At 52.3% G+C, this 18,224-nt stretch overlaps 1 protein-coding gene across 2 annotated transcripts in view; it reads right to left on the bottom strand.

Annotated features, from left to right (window-relative positions):
- Positions 1-18,224, bottom strand: part of DOCK1 (dedicator of cytokinesis 1) — a 522,147-nt gene that overhangs the window by 5,819 nt on the left and 498,104 nt on the right. For both annotated transcript variants that reach the window (XM_053910041.1, XM_053910042.1), the window contains exons 47-50: positions 16,230-16,367; positions 8,980-9,125; positions 5,450-5,648; positions 2,393-2,546 (exon numbers count right to left, since the gene is read on the bottom strand). In XM_053910041.1, coding sequence (XP_053766016.1) covers positions 2,393-2,546; positions 5,450-5,648; positions 8,980-9,125; positions 16,230-16,367 — 637 coding nt within the window. The remainder of the gene's footprint in view (positions 1-2,392; positions 2,547-5,449; positions 5,649-8,979; positions 9,126-16,229; positions 16,368-18,224) is intronic.

The raw sequence follows: 18,224 nt of genomic DNA, 5'->3' as shown, positions 1-18,224 counted from the left end.
ACAGCCAGTCACCCGCCCTTCAAATCTCTCTCAATGGGGAAACCCACGACTGTATGAAGTGAAGTTATTAGCAGTCACGGTCATTGTGGCTGTTACTTTAAAGAAGCCAAGGGGAAGTACAATTGATTTTTAAAGTAAACTGAAAAACTAGCCAGTTTCAAATGGAAGTATAATCATTAAGACAGGATCCTTTCTCAACCCTTGTTGAGACTCTTAGAAAAAATTTGTTTTTCTTTTTTATATTTGAGGAAAATTGACTTTTTTTTTAACTGATGGGTCTCTTAGAGGTTTCCCCAGTGGCCCACTGGATGAAAAATCCTTCATTAGGGAAATGCTTCCTGGGGGAAGTTGTTGGTTTCTGAGGAAGGCTTGTCAATGAATCAAGGGTAGTGAGAGAAAAGGCTTCTGGTGGAATATCTGCCCTCGTGATCACTTGCTTATTTGCATCGTGATAAACTACGTATAACATACAATTTGCCATCTTAACCATAACTGTATAAATCAGTGGCATTGACTGATACAACCTTGAGCGACCAACACCATGATCCGTTTCTAAAACTCTCCTATCATCGCGAACACAGAATCTGTCCCCATAAAGCGAAAATGGCCCCCGCCCCCTCCCTTGGCCCCTGATGCCTCCGCTCTACTCTGTCTCTACAAATTTGCCTATTTTAGATACTTCACGAAGGCAAACTCATATATTTGTCCTTTTGTGTCTGGCTCATTTCACTTCACATAATGTGTTTGAGGTTCATTCATGATGCAACATACAGCAGAGATGGAGTCCATTTTATGGCTGAGTAGTATTCCACTGCATGGATTTTTCTTTGATGCACACTTTGTTTGTCCGTCCGTCAGGTGATGAACACTTGGGCTGTTTCTACCTTCTGTTATTGGGAACAATGCTGCTGTGGACATTCGTATGCAACGAAGCCCTATTTCTAATTCTTTGTGGCATAGGCTTGGAGTGGATTTGTTGCGGCATATGGTGATCCTACGTTTCACATCAAGGCAGCACTAAAGTGCTTTCCGCAGCGGCTACAATGGTGCTTGTTTTTAACTATTTAAAGGGAATAATACAACACTTTTAGAACAAAGAGTCTGTGGTAATAGTGTAAGGATGTAACACTCAGAGACTGTCTGCCTCCCAGCGGCCTGTTCGGCTCACCTGTCGTGCAGTGCTGACTCCCCACCCGAGAGTCTCCGGAATGGCCACTGCTCCCAGGAAGAAAACCAGGTGCAAAGGACAACTGTGTGCCTTCCAGAGCCTCCGTGCAGGGCAGAGGAAGGAAGCTGGGTTCTCCTGGGTTTGCAATGTATTTGATCATTCCTCTTATATAAAAAAACACACCAGAAGTGGGGCTTCATCTTTGATGCTGAGGTGATGACTGACCTCCTGAGGCCACAGTGCCTTTCAGGTCAGCTGTCTGTCCCCAGAGATGCCACAAGGAGGCACTGGCCTTGGAGATGTGACCACATTACCTATGATGGCTTTTCTGGAATGGTGTGCTGCAACCAAAACATGAGTCTGACCTGCCACCCTCTTCTTGCCAAGACCTCTCCTCTCTGGCAGACCTGAATTTAGTGGCAAAAAGCTGATTCCCACTTGTAGTGGCTTGACTAGTGTCCCTTGAAAACTCATGTATACCCAGAACCCCAGAATGTCACCTTGTTTGAACGTAGGCTATCTGCAGAGGAAATTAGCTAAGGATTTCAAGATGAAATCATTCTTGATTTATGGTGGGCCCTAAAGCCAATGGCCTGTGTCTTTATAAGGGGAGCAGGCCACACGAAGACAGAGGCAGAGACTGGAGTAGTATATCTAGAAGCCAAGAAACGCCAAGGATTGTCAGAAGCTACCAGAAGTGGGGAGACAGGCATGGAACAGAATGTCTCTCTGAGCCTATGGAAGGAAGCAACCCTGTTATCTTGATTTCTGACTTCTGGCCTCCACAAGGGTGAGGGAATATATTTCTGTTGTTTTCAGCCAACGAGTTGATGGTAATATGCCATGGCAACCCTAGAAACTGGGCAAAACTAGAAAAATTAGTTATGTGCTTAGCTCTTAAGAATAGCTCTTCACTTTGCATTCTTCCTGGACACAGGAAGGTCCAAGGCCCTCGTGTGGCTCCGTTTCCTGTGATACAAAAAGGGAGGCTGTCCGTGTGCCTCTCATGCTGACCCTGCTGCATGGGAGGTTCTGAGAGCACACTCTCCCCCAGGGAACTCGGGGAGACTGATTTGCTGGTGCCGCGAGGGGGGCTCCCTGTAAGTTGAATGCTTGTGGAGACTCACTACATGGGAGGAGGCGAGCCTACCATTAGAGCCTCTGGTCAAAGAGGGAGCCACAGAGCAAGGCCACGAATCCCAACGCGGAGAATGTTCCACTCACTTGACTGCAAACTGAAGCTGAGTTTGGCCCTTGGCGTGACCGGAGGGGGTGTCGGCTGGGAGGATGGTGGTGACGGGGACACCGAGAAACGTCTTTCACTTCCGGTGATGTTGATCACCTGGCTCTTCGGTCTCTGGGGCCGCAGGGGACTTATCTACATTGGAGGAAAGAGCACAGTTAGGGTCTGCCATGGCTGAGTTGGGTCCCCCAGGACTCACAGGTCGAAGCCCTAACCCTCAGTACCTGTGACTGTAACCGCACCTGGAAATAGGGTCCTTTGCAGATGAAGTCACTAGGGTAGGGCCCTAACACAATGTGACTGGTGTCCTTATAAAAAGGGGGCATTTGGAAACGGATATACGTACATGGGAAGAACACCAGGGGAACATGGAGGCAGAGATCAGGGCGATGCTCTAGAAGCCAAGATATGACGAATACTGCTGCGGGGGGAGGGAGGCCTGGAACAGGGTAAGCGTGCATGTGGACTGGCGACTGTCCTGTCCCATGAGGCACGTTCTGATGACTCAGAAAACAGAAGGACGCTTTCCTAGTGTCAAGCAAATCACACCTGGAAGATCTTCCCTCCCGCCCCAGGCTCTGAGTCTCAGCTGAGGGTCAGGAGATTGTGGACGATGCAAAATCAAGTAGGAAGCCGAACGCAGCCCCACAGAGTGACCAGAGGAAGCCTCTGCAGATGCTTAGGAGGCAAGGTGCCGGGCAAAAGTCAAGGCTGTCCTAGCGGGTGCAGGGAACACTGTGTTGCCCCCCCGTGCTGCTTCCACTCCGGTAAACCTGCCTCTGACCTGTCCACCTGCTCTGCCCTGTGGCACTCGGCTGGTGCAGGCACGAGGAGGCTGGCACAGGAAACTGCGGGTGCCCGCGTGCACTCACAGACCTTGCTGACACTTGTCACCCAGAGGAGGAGGCCCCTTTGTGGAGAGACAGGCAGCTGGGCTGGACCAAGAACAGTAAGTCTGCCCCCAGTGAGAGGCCAGGACTCCTGTCCCTGGAGCTGCAGCAGCTGTGGTCATTCTGGGAGGCGTCAGAGGCCGACGGGGGTCAAGGTTCTGTGCTCTGACCCCGGTGCGTTCCTGTGGGTTTGCTGAGGCCACTGCGGGCCAGCTGTGGGGAGGCCCACTCTGGCTGAACCCAGACGGTCTTTGCCAGTGTCCCTGAAAGCAAACAGGGCCACGGCCGGGAGGGACAGAACCCGTATGGGATGTGAAGCGCCTGGCAAGACCTTCGACCTCTTCTCAAGCAACTTTGCTGTGAGCAGGTCTGCTATGTGGTGCAACGTCTCTCAGGCTTGGTTTTAACGGCTGAAAATGGAGCCTAGATATGCACAAATATATGAATGGCCACACAGAGCGTCTGGCACTAGCTGATTAGCTTATGCTAATTCCCCCACCCAGCTCTGATGTTTTGAGACTTGAGATCTCTATCCTGGGCTCAAGAGAAGGTGGCCTCGGCTAGTGCCAGCAAGGTCGCGGGCACCCCAACTCTCTCGGGTGGTGGACAGAGAGCGTGGGGTGGCTCATCAGAGACCTCTCCGTCCCGCTGCTGTAGGCCCAGCACCTGGGAAGCAATACCAGCCTCTGGTCTGTCCCCCTCTGGGGGGGGTCTGACAGCCCTGGCCATGCTTATGCTGCAGTCAGAGCTGTGTCTGAAGGCTTCAGAAAGGCATTCACCTTCTTGAAGGCCACACCGTGGCTCTCGAATCTGCCTTCTCCCTCTAGACAGCCAAGCAACATGTGACCGCTGCTCTGAGTGGCTCGCAGTCTGGGTGAAACGTATTCTCTGGGTTTAAGACATAAACAAGCCATGAAATATGTCTTATTAAAAGGTGGTTCCCTGTGAGCCCTTTTGCCAGGCGACCCTTCAATCACAGCCAGGACAGGTGAGGGGCTCCTGCCCGGGGCAGGCACATTCCTGGCCGCCGTCCAGGTAAGTGCCCATCGTCTCCAGGGGGAGGCGGCCCTAGGCCTGACGTAACCTTTGAAGCTGACAGCCTGTGAGAGCCTCCTCTTCACTTTCAGTCTACAAATAGCACTTTCTTTTTTTTTTCAAAAATTTTTTTTTGAAAAAAAATTTTTTTTTTCATTTTTTCATTTATTTTCTGAGAGCAGGAGGGGGCAGAGAGAGAGGGGAAGGAATCCCAAGCAGGCTCTGTGCTGTCAGCGCAGAGCCCGATGTGGGGCTTGAACTCACAAACTGAGATCATGACCTGAGCTGAAATCAAGAGTTGGACGCCTGACCGACTGAGCCCGCCGGGCCCCCCCCAAAAGCACGTTCTGAATAAAGTTCACCCCAGAAGCTGCCGGTGCCCCATCTTTGCCCTCAGGCCTCCCACACGGCTGGGGGGTCCCGTGAGCAGCAGCCCCCAGGCCCGGCCCTGGAACTAGGACATGCTGCACGGGTATCCACTGCCTTCACACTGCCCAGGAACCGTGCAGCGAGCAGGGTGCCCTGGGATCCGTTTCTAACGTCAACTAGCCAGCACGTGTCCGGTTAAATTGCGGAGTCCTTCTGAAATGTGCCAACGATGTAAATGTGGGGCAGACACGGCAGGGAGACCAACACGGAACCCCGGGCTGTGTGCAGAACCCGGCAGGAGGGGCTTTGGCACCCTGGCTGAGCAGCTCATAACTCGGGGCAGTACCTGGGGCTTAGAGACTTCTGGTCAGGAAGGGGCAAGGGGAAGGCGTTAGCCGACAGGGAGCATCGTTCTCAGACGAAAAAAGCATCCCTGTTCATCTTCTGAGACGTCAGGATGCATATTGGATGCAAGGACCACACTGCTGCACGGAGCCCAGCACCACCGGCTGCCGACCCGGGCACCCCCCAGGGAGAAGAGACCTCCGATCTGAGCCTCTGGATGTCCTACAGCACTGGGTCATACAAGGAGAGGGTCGAGGGTAGACCCCAGATTTTCAGGGGACTATTTAATAGAAAATTCAATGAAATCCAACCGACAGCTCCATCAGCTAAATGCGGAGCAAAGGGAGGTCCCAGAAGCTAAGGCAGAGCGGGGAAAGTTCCCCGGCCCTGAGAAATTACCGTCTCGGAAAGGATCACAGCCTCAGACTGCTGCAGGGAGACGTCGGTGGGTTTAAATTCTTTATCAAATAGCTCCTGATGTTTGCTATTCCTTTTTTCCTTCTTCTTGTCCTTCTTCTCCTTATCTGGGTCGTCCTTGTCCAGCTTGTCCTGGGACCTGGAGTGCATTTTCTTTGGCAGGAGAGGCTCCAGGGCAAACCTAAAGGACATGGTTCTGTAAATCACTCATGGCTTAATAGGAGGACAATTGCCTCTCACCCTGCAGATAAATGTCAACCCGTTCACAAGGAGTCTCCGTGCCGACCGACCGGGAACTGGCACACCTTACAGGAAAGGAATGATTTAAAAAGAGAGGCCAAGGGGGACTTAAGATACATATTAACCAGCTGCACCAGAGAGAGCCTGTGTTTGCCATCTGAAAAGAACAAACTGGAAAAAAAGAGCACACTCATCCGAGGATGGGGGAGATGTGAAGTCTGAGCGGACGTGTCGTGGAGATAGTGAGACGTTACTGTAGATGGAGAAGAGGGTATTTGGGGTGTGTTCCAGAAGGGGAGCCCTTACCTTGTAGAGATTCGTACTGAAACACTCATAAATGCAATGGGGAGAAATAGACAGATTCTACCGCAAAGAAATTTCTGGTATCTTGATTCTGACCGAGTTCCTACGGCCAGCTCAAGGTTACGGATATGCTGGTGCTTCAATTTGAAAGTCTTTTGGATGAGTCAGTGGGAAGCAAGCCGATTTCGGCTCATAGGGACATGGAGGAGAAGCCCTTAGTTTCTCAGCTGACCACTGAGCTAGAAGACCCAGGGTTTTGGCTTTGTCACCTCCTGGGGAGTCTCGACATCCCCTGACTGCTGCGGGCTGGATGCCCCCAGTCTCAAGACACAAAGAAGACACCACCACCCTTGTGCCTACAACACCAACGGGTTGGTATAAATGCACATTCGTTAGAGGTGAGTCTACTGAGTACATTGATCTTGGACTAGCTTCCGTGCACACACATCCATGTGCAACTGTGGTTTGCTATTTTAGCACAAGACTGAGGGGTGGGAGGGGTCCACCCTGTCTCTGTCCTCGTAAGTCATATCGGGAGAGAGAAGAACCGGGTCTAGTTCTAAGGTCGGAGTTTCATTCTCTGCAGCAGGAAGGAGTTCGGACGGACAGCCAACATGGATGAAGGCATGAAAATGTCTTAAAAACTCTGTAAAATTCGGGGCCCCCCGGGTGGCTCAGTCGGTTGAGCGTCCGACTTCAGCTCAGGTCACGATCTCGCGGTCCGCGAGTTCGAGCCCCGCGTCGGGCTCTGGGCTGATGGCCCGGAGCCTGGAGCCTGCTTCCGATTCTGTGTCTCCCTCTCTCTCTGCCCCCCCCCCCCTTCATGCTCTGTCTCTCTCTGTCTCAAAAATAAATAAATGTTAAAAAAAATTAAAAAAAAAACAACTCTGTAAAATTCTAGTTATAAAATAAATAAGGCACAGGAATGAAAAATACACCACAGGGGATATAGTCAAGGAAAACAAAATAATCCTCATGATTTTATTCTAGGTTTTGCATAACTTGAGACAATTAATGTAGGGAAGAAAAGAAAACAAAATAAAAAGACCAGTGGATATCTTTCAGCTCAGGGGGAAGAACCTGTATACATCTAGGAGAACCTAAAGAAAGACAGGTTACATTTAAAATTTTTCACACACTATGTGGGGCACCTGGATGGCTCAGTCGGTTAAGTGTCTGACTTTGGCTCAGGTCATGATCTTGCGGTTCGTGGGTTCGAGCCCTGCATCAGGCTGTGTGCTGACAGCTCAGAGCCTGGAGCCCGCTTCGGATTCTGTGTCTCCCTCTCTCTCTGCCCCTGCCCTGCTCATGCTCTGTCTCTCTCTGTCTCAAAAAAACCCACAAAAAACAGAAAACAAAAAAACCCCAAAACACAAATCAACAAACATTAAAAAAATTTTTTTTTCACAGACTGAGACCCTGCTGACCAGATGAAGTTTATTCTGCAGGTAACCTGTGCCATGTGGGACCAAAGCCTCATTTTCTCCACATTAATTACAGAGAGAAGGGTGGTAACCCTAGAATGAACAAAAATCTGGACTCTAATAGAGGCGCCTTCTAATTCAAGGTTAAACAATGCCTCCTGGGAGGGGGTGTGTAGTCATGTGTGTGATACGCCACGCCTCTGTCTGAAACCTCCACATCCATTTCCGCCCGCACCCCCACGTTCCTGGAAATGTAAAGACCTTTTCATAACTGGCTTGGGGATTTGCTTGGGGAAAGCTGAATTCCATTTCTTTAGCAATCTTTCTCTAAGTGACAAGAACACCTGCTTTAAACACCTCTAAATTGAGAATTTCCATATGGATTTGGCCTTTTATCAGCAGACACTGATAAAAATTACCGGTAAGGAAAAAACTGTGGGTTTAGTCTTCGGTCTTCCATTGGGCACACAGGTCACGGGCAACAAAGGGCACTTGGATTTGAGCTGTCCCTTGGGGTGCTCGGGGAGTGTGTGTCTGCGTGAGGCGGGGGCCAGGAGCCCGGGGGTTTGGGAAGGCGATGGATGGAAAACCAAATGGGGTTGCAGACACACAACTGTACAAAGCCAACCGTAAAATAATTAGCAGTTGTTCTCCGATGTTTAAATTGCACGAGACATTGCTTCTTTTTATTTAATAAAAACCAACTTTACATGTTTGCTACTCAAAAACACAGAAAAATTATTGATATTAAAAAAATTTTCTTTTGAGTTTTATTTATTTTTGAGAGAGAGAGAGAGAGAGCGCACAGGGGAGGGGCAGAGAGAGACACACACACACACACACAAAATCCCAAGCAGGCTCCAGGCTCCGAGCTGTCAGCACAGAGCCCAACACGGGGCTCAAATCCACACACCGTGAGTTCGTAACCTGAGCCAAAGTCAGACGCTTAACCGACTGAGCTACCCAGGCGCCCCAAAAGTTATTGATATTTTTTAACGCTCAAAGTTAATGCAAGAAACACAGTGAGAGCTCAACCAGTATTGACTAGCCTATTACGTTCTTGTCTCCCTTTTAGTCACTTGGTGCTGTTGGGCGCTCAGTGGCAAGAATGAGGCCTCCAGAGAAGTCTTGTAGAAAGAAGGTGGCCCTACCAAGCCCTCAAGTAAGCTGACTGTGTGTGACAGTCCTGCACTGGCGTTGACACCACAGGAGTGAGCAGGAGACGAAAAGCACAAGCACACAGCCAGCAAGGAAAGTCCTGCCCTCCTTCCAGAATCTCCAGAACTGAATGGACCCTCGCTGGAGGTTTTCAACGATGATGGAAACCTGTCCCAAAGAATTTTTTTTTTCTAAAAAACTCACAAGACCCTGAAAGTCATGTTGGGCACTACAGTTGAAATGTCTTGGGGGGGTGGGGGTGGGTTTCAGCTTCAAAGACAGTTTTGATTTAAAAAACATCCCCATCTGTGATAAAACAAACCCAGGGCGCTGGTAGCTCCTCCCAAGGCCCTCCAAGCCCCCTCCCTGCTGCTGAGCCCGACTCACCCATCGGAGCCTGGTCTGGAAGGGGTGCTGTCTGAGGACAGGGAAGACACGGAAGCTACCGACAGAGGCCGGGACGAAGAAGGCATCGTGAAGGATCGGACCATGGACCGGGGACGGCTACCCCTTCTGTCATCCAGACTTGAGGGCTGAGAGAGAGAGGGAGACGGAGAATTAGAGAGAGAGAGAGAGAGAGGCTTGTTTAATGCTCCTGTGTCAACAGATGTCAGGCCTGGCATGGCCAGACTCTTGGGACCATGTGATCTTAGCAGCCTGGATTCTAGACCCAAACTGTCCACACTTCCATGAACAGTGTGTATTCCCATTCAGAGTTAAAGACGAGAATGATGAGCATCTCAGGGTTTTTTTGAAACGTTACCTGATAGTGTGAAAAATATCACAACCTTCCTGTTTTTAAGAACTTTAAATGCAGTTTCCTTTACCAAGACTACAATGCATCCACCCGTTTCGAAGCCAGAGTGGAACGTAAGGACCAGAAAGCTTACAGAGTAGCATCCAGAATGTCGTTAAAGGAATTGCAAGCCCATCAGATGAACTCTGCGTATCTCTGCGTGTTGACAAACCACGCAGGTCACCCGCATACACGGACGGATGTGTAATGACTGAATTTGTCTAGAATAAAGTACGATTCTCCTGCTGCTTGACTAAAGATGGGCTCGTTCCCTGCAGCGGCTGGGACAGCGGGTTAGAGGAAGCTGAGGCCAGAACTGCTCACACTCTTGCTCTTGGCCCCGTAGGGGCCCAGACAGACATGCATTCTGGGAGAAAAATGGTCTCTGGATGGAGTTTTCCTCTTCTTTCTGAAATACGACCTCTGCTGCCGAAACAGGGGTCACTGATACATAGCACGCATCAATACCTCATTACCTAGAAAATGCTAATGACCTTCACCCCAAGGCCAGATGCAGCAGAAGCTCCTCCCTTTACCCTGAGGATCTGGGGACCTCCTCTCCGTGTGGCTTCCACCCCGCCCCCACCACCTCCCAGCCCCACACCACCGAAACTGGCCCTCAGTCAATCACCTGTAGAAGACGGGACCACTGCTGCTTATCTACTGAACAACACTACTTTCACGCCTGAGAAGCGGGCCTGTTTCTTAAACGGGTGTTTGGCACATGCAATCCTACTTGATCTGTGTGTTATCTCTCTGGTCATAAAAGGTTCACAATCACAGAGGGACAGTTTCATGCAGGAGTTGGTAAACTTGCTGGGAACGGCCAAGGAATAGGAATTTCAGGCTTGCGGGACGTAGGGTCTCTGTCTGCAGTGCTCAGCTCTGCCACCGTCGCGGGCAGACAGCCACAGACAGTACAGGAGCGAGTGGGCACGGATGTGTTCCAATAAATCTTGATTTACAAAGAGGTCAGTGGGCCACATGTTGGCAACCGCTGGCTCAAAGCCAAACGCCGCTGGAATCTGCCTGCACAGACGGTGGGTCTTGGGTTCCCCACCGACGACGGCGCCGTGGAACGTCTTCGGGGAGACGTCCATTGCCATTAATTGGCCTTTATGAAGAAACTAGAAAGGAAACTGTTTCTTACAAATTAGCCCAAATTGCGGAGATGTTACCTATAGGAAACCTAGTAACTCAAAGTCTACAGGATGCACGTCCCAGCCTTTCTGAAACACACTTAGACGGCCGCCCTGGCTTTCTGATCTGATGCATGGCGCTCATCCTCTTGGCTCTTGGCTGGGCGCCGGACTGCTCCGTGTCCCACTGTTCCTGACCCTCTCAAGGAAGAGTCCTGTCCGCTGCTCTAGGCCCACCCTGATCGCCCCACCCATCCGCCGCCCTTCACCCCATCCTCTGCCCACTCGGCCACTGCCCTTCTCTCTGACATCTCCTGCAATGTTTGTTTTTTTAGTTTATTTATTTTGAGAGAGAGAGAGAGAGAGAGAGTCCCAAGCAGGCTCTGCACTGTCGGCTCAGTCCGACGCGAGGCTTGAACTCACGAACCGTGAGATCATGACCTGAGCGGAAATCACGAGTTGGGACGCTTAACCGACCGAGCCACCCAGGTGCCCCGACCTTCTTCATGCTCTGAATGGGACCCACGGGCAGCCTCTGCCTCACACAACCCACACCGTCCCTCGGTATTTCTCCCACAGCAGCAGCGTCTGTGGACGGCTCCGAGGTGGGAGCCTGAACACCCGCCCACCAACCCTGCAGGGGCTGCCTTCCCACCTCTCCCCTGCAACAGCTTCCACCTGTCCCTTCTGGACCCGGGGAAGGAGAGGAGCAGAAGGGCAGAGAACCGGCTGCATCAGGCTCCCGTGACGAACGTGCTCGGGAGACACTGCCTCTCTATTCCATCACCTACTAGACATAGGGACAGGCAGAGTTCCAGGAAATGCAGCCGGACATCGCACGGAGAAGAAATGTGACCTGTCCGACATCGGGTGCCCTGTTCCTGGCGCGACGGTTTTCGTTTCTCTGGCGAAATGATCTTTGTAGCAATGCAAGCAATGTGAGTGTGAGGTGTGCAGGTACAGGAGGGGCCGGTCAGGGACCAGGGGGCGGAGATGCCAGCCAGGACACCAGGACGTCACTCCAGCTCTTGGGAAGGCCTGGAAGACCCCTGAACATCCCATCCCACAAAGGGCTGGTGATGTCCCTCAAGATGCAACCTTGAATCCTGGGCGGATGTGCGAGTATGGCCAGAAAGTAAAGGGAACGGGGGTGACGGGGGCAGGCTCTGGCCAGGGAGGGACAGAGGCCACTGCGGGGTCCCACCCTTGCAGGGCACACACTGGGTGTGGCCACAGGACCCACCGGGCCATTTGCCTCACCACTCCTTCCTGACTGAGCAGAGCCTCTAGAAATGGAAGAATCCAGACTTTTCCTTTTGCATCTGAGGCACTTAGAGTTTCTCCCAGCTGTGACAGGTGCAGCTCCAGCCCCAGGACACCCCAAGCGAACTGACGTCCCTGTGTCCCCGCATCAGGGCTGTGGGGGTGGGGAGGGCGCAGTGAGAATGCGGCCAGACTTTTGGCTCTGGCACCCACCAGACCTCGCGTGGAATACGGAGCCCGTCTGAGCTCGGCTTTCTCCAGAGGAGCCGCAGGGAATAATCACCCCACCTGGAGAGGCCAGGTGAAGCCCACAGGCCTCTGGCACACTCTGGTGGCAGCTCCCATTGTCCTTGCTGTTGTCATTACCACAGCCTGAAGCAAAAGCTCGTTTTGGCTCTCTTACCCGAGGCCGGCCCTGCCCTGCCCAAAGGCTCGGACACGGTCTTGCGTTGTCTTCCAGCTGAGTCCAAGTGCCTGCCCTTGACCCACCACAGGCGCCTGCTGCCCATGGATTCTGGGGGGCGGGGGGGGCGTGGCGACAAGTGTTTCACCGGGTAGGGTGAGAAGCAGGTGCGTTTCCTACTTTTCGGGAAATATCCAGAGGGTGACACGCTGGCCCCTCAGAAGGGCTGCGTGGGGAGGTGGGCAGGGCGAGTGAGGAGAGTTCGTGCATGCTGTTAGGAGGTGACCCCACCCTTCAGAGGCTGCAGGGCGGGGCGGTGCTGGGGGACAGACGGAAGGACCCTCGGTCAGCTCTGCGTCTCCCACGGAAGCTGGGAGCCAGGACTGCTCTTGTGAGCCTTGCAAGCCAAGTTCTCTCCCTGGTGAAACACCCCACTGAACTCCCGCAGACAGAACCGGAGAAGCTGAACTATCATCTCAGCCTCCCGAGGAGCCTCTGAGGAACCCCAGGGTTCCACGGATCCTGGTAAGATGACCATTGGAGGGAAGGCCCGGAGAGGAGAAATCCTGGAGGCCGGAGGCAGGAGGGGCCTCCGGGAACAGCAGAAGTGAGAACGTGAGGCACAGGGGAGGCCGGGGACAAGCGGCGCGGGGCCTGGAGGAGGCCTGGTGGGCTCTCCCTGGTGCGGGGTGAGGGCGAGAGTCAGCCGAGGGGGTGGGGGGAGGAAGTCTGTGTGCTTTCCGTGTGCACGTCCGGCCGGGGGCTGCCAGGGGGACCGGGGAGGAGTCGGTGGCAAGCAGTCTCGGGGGGAGGTGGGGGGTAAAGGGATGGTGGAGACAAGGGTGGAGAAAGCGGGGACCCAGGTGTGGTTCCCTCGCTCCTCAGCTTCAAGGAAGAGGGACAGGAATTGTGTGACAAACGCAGAAATCCTTTCCACGAGCTTGAAGGCAGACAAAAGCTAAGGAGCCCTTGAAGCAGACACAGGGGCTGGGGCTGAATACGGCAGGCACTTGTGGTCCCTTCTTCGGGGACCCCGGGGTCTGCACCCCTCACTCCCTAAGCATCCGGAGAAGCCGGGCTGTGAGCCTTTGTGCGGGGAGCGGTGGCTCCTTCGAGCCCCAGCACCGGCCAGGGGAAGGCCAGGGTGGAGTGAGCCCAGGGGCCTGGCAGAGCCGCCTGTGGATTAAGAAGTCAGAGAGTGTCCAAGTCTTCTGTTTCTGTCTTTGGCTTCGGCTGGGTCCGAAAAATTGACAAAATGGTTTATGTCTTTTCTATGGGGTTTTTATTTTTAAATCCATTTTTTTTTAATGGGATGATACTACATTGCTTTTCAAAGTATTCTGAGATGCTTGCAAGTTTTCAGAGCAGATAAGGCAGGAAAGACTCACACCAGACTGCTTTTTATTGTCACATTTCTCAGAGAATGACAAGGACATCTGCCTGTCTCTCTGCTCAAGGGAGGGCTGACCGCAGATCCTGTGTCTGGGGTCCCAGGATGGACTCAGGGAGGCAGCTCCAGGAAACAAAGCACCCAAGGGGAGAAAATGCACCCTTCATTCGATTCCCGGATCGCCCTCCCAGTAAGCCTGTCTGGCCCCTAGCTGGGCTGGGGTCGGGGGCTGCCCTGGCAGCCCCCTACAGAGAGGTGGTCCGCTTGATGGGCACGATGCCGTCTCAGGATGTGGTGGATGGAAATCGCTAATCTCCAGCCGAGGACGGCTGCGGCTCCCTGAGTAGGGGGACACCCCCCTGCCCCCGCCCACCACCACCCACGCAATAGCCCCACCTCCTGCCCCTGCTTCCCCTCTCCCCTGTGCCCAGCAGCAAGCATGCGCGGAAGAAATGAATCCCAGCAGAGACAGGAGTATGAAGGGTGCTTGGTGAGCCCGACAGGTTTCTGTCATTTTGAAATAGAAATTATATGAGTGATAAAAGAGGAAGCTTTTCACTTAGTACGAAAACCTGGAGATCTCACAAGTGTGTATTTCTTAGAAGGACTTAAAAGTGGTGTAAAACTTTGGAAGAGACGGGCGACGATGCCCTCTGAAATTCTTGCCACCTGACTGTACTGAGCCGCAGCCCCCGAGCGATCGCGCAGCGCTCCAGGGTTCTGACCGGCGCGAAGGGTCGTCCGGTGCAGCCGGCAGGGGGCACCCTGGTTCCCAAGCCTGTGCACCTGTGGCAGCTCCCGCTGGGCTGGCAGCTCCAGATCCCCGCAGGCTGAGTTTTCAGACCAGAGCCCAGAGGCTGTGTTCTCCTGGCTTTGTCAGGCTCAGACCCTGCTGGGCGCAGGGCAAAGATGCCACGGGGAACTGGTGCCCAGCCACGGCAGGCGAGGGCGGTCAGGGCGGGAGAGCACGCGGGGTAGTCGTAGCCAGATCGGCTCCTTTCTGGGGCCTCTCGGTCTCTTCCCTGCCTCCGACCACATGAGCCAGAGAAAGAAACGCTCTGCCGTGTCAATTACAGAGTTGCGCCTAAAAGCGCAGACTTGGAGGTAGATGGACGGGGTTCCAACTCCATCGGCGGCCGGAGTGGCCACGGCCAGGGTATGACCTTGTGTCCCCATTTCCCCATTTGTAAAACGGGGATGGCCGCGGTGCCTCCCTCATAGTGTTAAGTGGATGAAGCAAGTTCATATTTGCAAAACACTTGGAAAGCTCCCTGGCATATGGTTCGCACTAAATTAGTGTTTGCTAAGTGAGATGAATCTGTGAAGAAAAGAAGGGAGTTCAACAGAAAGAGCAACAGAGAGCTGGAGGGAACAGCAGACAGACGGAATCGGGCCAAACGAGAATCCAGAATGGGCCCTGCATTGGACGCCTGGTTCTTCAGGGACTGGCGGGCAGTGCTGTGCGATGTGAGAAGCCTTTCGTTGGCAGGAAAGTGGAAGCCGTGTGTGCCCTGCCCTCCCTCATGCCACAGGCTTGGGATCCTAGACTGCAAGCCTCGCCGCCTCTTTTTTGTCCCGCTGCTGCTTACCTCTGAACGTTGGGAAAGGGGGCCCGGGGTCATCTGCTGTGCCCGGCGTCTCCAGAGTCCACGAGCAGTCAAGGTCAGGACCCACCAAGGCTCCCAGAGGCCGTGAGGATACAACCTCACACGACATTGTGGCGCTGGGCCTCGCCCCCGTGTTGCTAAGGCATGGCTCCCGGGCGGCATCTCAAGCCCGCCACTTACACTGTGGCCTGTAAACACCGTGCCACTATTACCAGGGCTTCTCCTGTCAGATATTTTGCCTCATTACATATTGCAGGCCAATCTTTTATCATGAGCTTCATCCCAGCCCCCACTCAGAAACCTTCCACAAACTCTTAGCAAAAGCCCAACTGTGCCCCCGCATCCAGAGCAAAGCCTCCCGCCCCAGATCCGTGTCCCAGGCTCTTGGAGGCTGGGCACCTTTCCAGCTTCTCCTGTGAGTTCTCTTCTGCCCCAGGCACGGCTATGTCTACACTGGCCTCTGGCGTGCCATTCGAGTTCTGGCCGCCCAGCCTTTGCCGGGTGAGTGAGCCCTTTCTCCCCACCTCCTTCCCTGTCTCCAGCTTAACCTTTCCTGGCCTAGACCAATGCCCACTCCTTTAAGAGGTGAAGTCCTTGCTAACAATTTCAGATCTCACTAACCCACAGCAACTCGCTTCAAAGACTCCGACTTTGGACTGGGTACAGGCTCCACCTCCGCCTTCGGACATCAAGAGTGCTGTTGCCCCATGTGTTGCTTAACCCTCCGCTGGTGATGTACGGCTGTAGGTGAGGCCTCTGTGAGGTTTTCTGTTGTCCCACCACTTTAAGGGGAGGTCGTGTTCACAGCAGGTGAGCGGGGTATTTGGTGATCAAGCAAACTCATGAACGCTTACGCACACTCACATTTCCAATCATTGAAAAGAGTCTGCCGGTTTCCTGGCAGATGGACTTACGAGGGGCCGAGGTCTTTTAAATCCCAAGCAGGCGCCAAATGTACATCTCACTCACTCTGCCCATGGCCTGTCACCGTAGGACAATATGACGCAAAGACATCCGTTCTGCAAGGCTACCCGCTTACCATGGTTCGGACGCCATATTGCTTTTCCACTTTTTCTTTCAGCTGTTTGAAACAGGCTTCCATTCTCTCGTGAAATGGCCGCAGTGCTTCTGTGACTTTGTCTCCGTGAATCCTGATCCCTTCAGCCAAAAATGGAATCTGAAAAACACAGCAGTCAACCCTACTTATTTCCTGGTCAGTCGTCTCGAGAGAGGAGCACACACCAGGCAGAAAGTGGCACTGTGTGCAAAATGCAACTGTTCTGTTTCCAAATCAAACCGTGCATCAAAGTCATCAGCAGGCACATTACCCCCAAAGACCAAAATGTTCAAATTAGAATCCTTTGTGTTTTAAATTGGACACGTTTAGTGCAGTGTGCTCAGCACACGATGGCCACTCAGTGTCTCTGCCTGACTTGACTCCCTTCGGTGGACCAATCCCAGAACAGACGCATCTGTGCTTTTCACGTGAATTTGGGGAGAACTGCATTTTGAATTTGTTTTGCCGTAATTTGACCTATTAGCAAAGGGTCATGTCACGGTGCAGAGATTTTTTAGCCCAGAAGATAGCCTGTATAGGCGATTGACAACCCTATTCGAAAATGTAAAAATCTAATTATATGTGATCTATAGTCCTGAAGGATCTTCTTATTTGGAGAGGAAAACCGAATTTATTCTTCCTTAAAACTAAAAATAATCACTTCTCTGCCAACATTGCTGTCACAAAATATCCATGCCAACACTTCACTGCCAAGTGCGGGGATGTAGCTGACCTTTAAAAGCGTCGCAGGGAGACATTTTCATTCCCCAGCCCCAGAGACCCCCCCAGAATCACTGGTGTTGAGGGGTGGGGGTCTAGGGAGGGCTTGCTTTCCCCAGCTTCTGCTTCCCCTCCGGAGGCTCGGACTGGGAGTTAGACATTCTTCAATGCAATCAAGCTAAGAGGCTTCCTCTTAATAACTTATAATTAAATCAAAATACTGATTAAAAACAGATTTTCCTAATATGACAGAACACCAACCTAAATGAGCAGATTTATTAGTAAGAACGATAATAAGCACACAATTGAATTTCATGCGAACAAATTCAAGAAATCTTATCAAGATGAATCAATGCATGAAATGTATTTGGTTGCCATTTATAGCACACAGCGGTTGCCTCTTGTGGTCTCCAGGGAAAGACGGAAGGAGTGCTCCTACGGTACAACCCACCCAGCAACCCACGCAGCCTGCCCTTGGGCTGCATGGGCACAAAGCTGGTTTTGCCAACAGTTGGGTCTACACCCAAGGTGCACGTTAGGTATCCCTTTCTGACCAGTTACCGCCAAAAGGACAGTGTGCAGGTGAGACTTCACAGTGGATGCGATGATTTAATATTCCATATGAATTACTCTTGCAGATGGCAGCTTCCCCAGAGCTCGCCACGGTGTATTCAGGTGCGTCAGTAGAAAATGCTCGCATTAATCTTTCTGCTTTCCGAGTCCTGCCGTGGGGCATAGTAGCAAAGGCGGACTGGGGACAGCTTTTGGTGGGATGGTAAATGTGTCATATCCATCTGGGTGCGACAGCAAGCATGGGGTGCTGTCTTGAGCTTAAAGCACAGCCGCTGGAGACACGGCAAGCATTCTTCTGTAGAATGGACCTTTTTCAAATATACAAAATGTGGTCTAATTGTTTCTGCAATTTTTGTTGGTTTGCTTAAGAGCCTTAATTGGCCAGTTTCTGGGACATCAAGGAAGCTACTTGCTGGACTGACGTTAAGTCCATTTGGTCTAGGTTCCTGGTACCTAATGAGCCGCATGAACTTCACTTTGACAGGTGAAATTTATGGGGTATGAGAATTGATCACGTCACCAGGCCCTCAATACAGCCTTCTTCTAGGATGGGATTCTGCCTCTGTTTCGTGTCTGATTGGGGCTGAACTGCAGCTGCACATAAGAAGATGCTTTATGCAAACACTCCAACACGTTGGGTGCTTAATATACAAACACAAGCCATGGAATGAGGCTTGAAGTGAT

Source organism: Panthera pardus, unplaced genomic scaffold (genome assembly GCF_024362965.1).
Source record: "Panthera pardus isolate Hobbes unplaced genomic scaffold, ASM2436296v1 HiC_scaffold_22, whole genome shotgun sequence".
Classification (NCBI taxonomy): Eukaryota; Metazoa; Chordata; class Mammalia; order Carnivora; family Felidae; genus Panthera; species Panthera pardus.
Note: the sequence above shows the minus strand (reverse complement) of the source record. Positions and strands in the feature narration are given on the sequence as shown.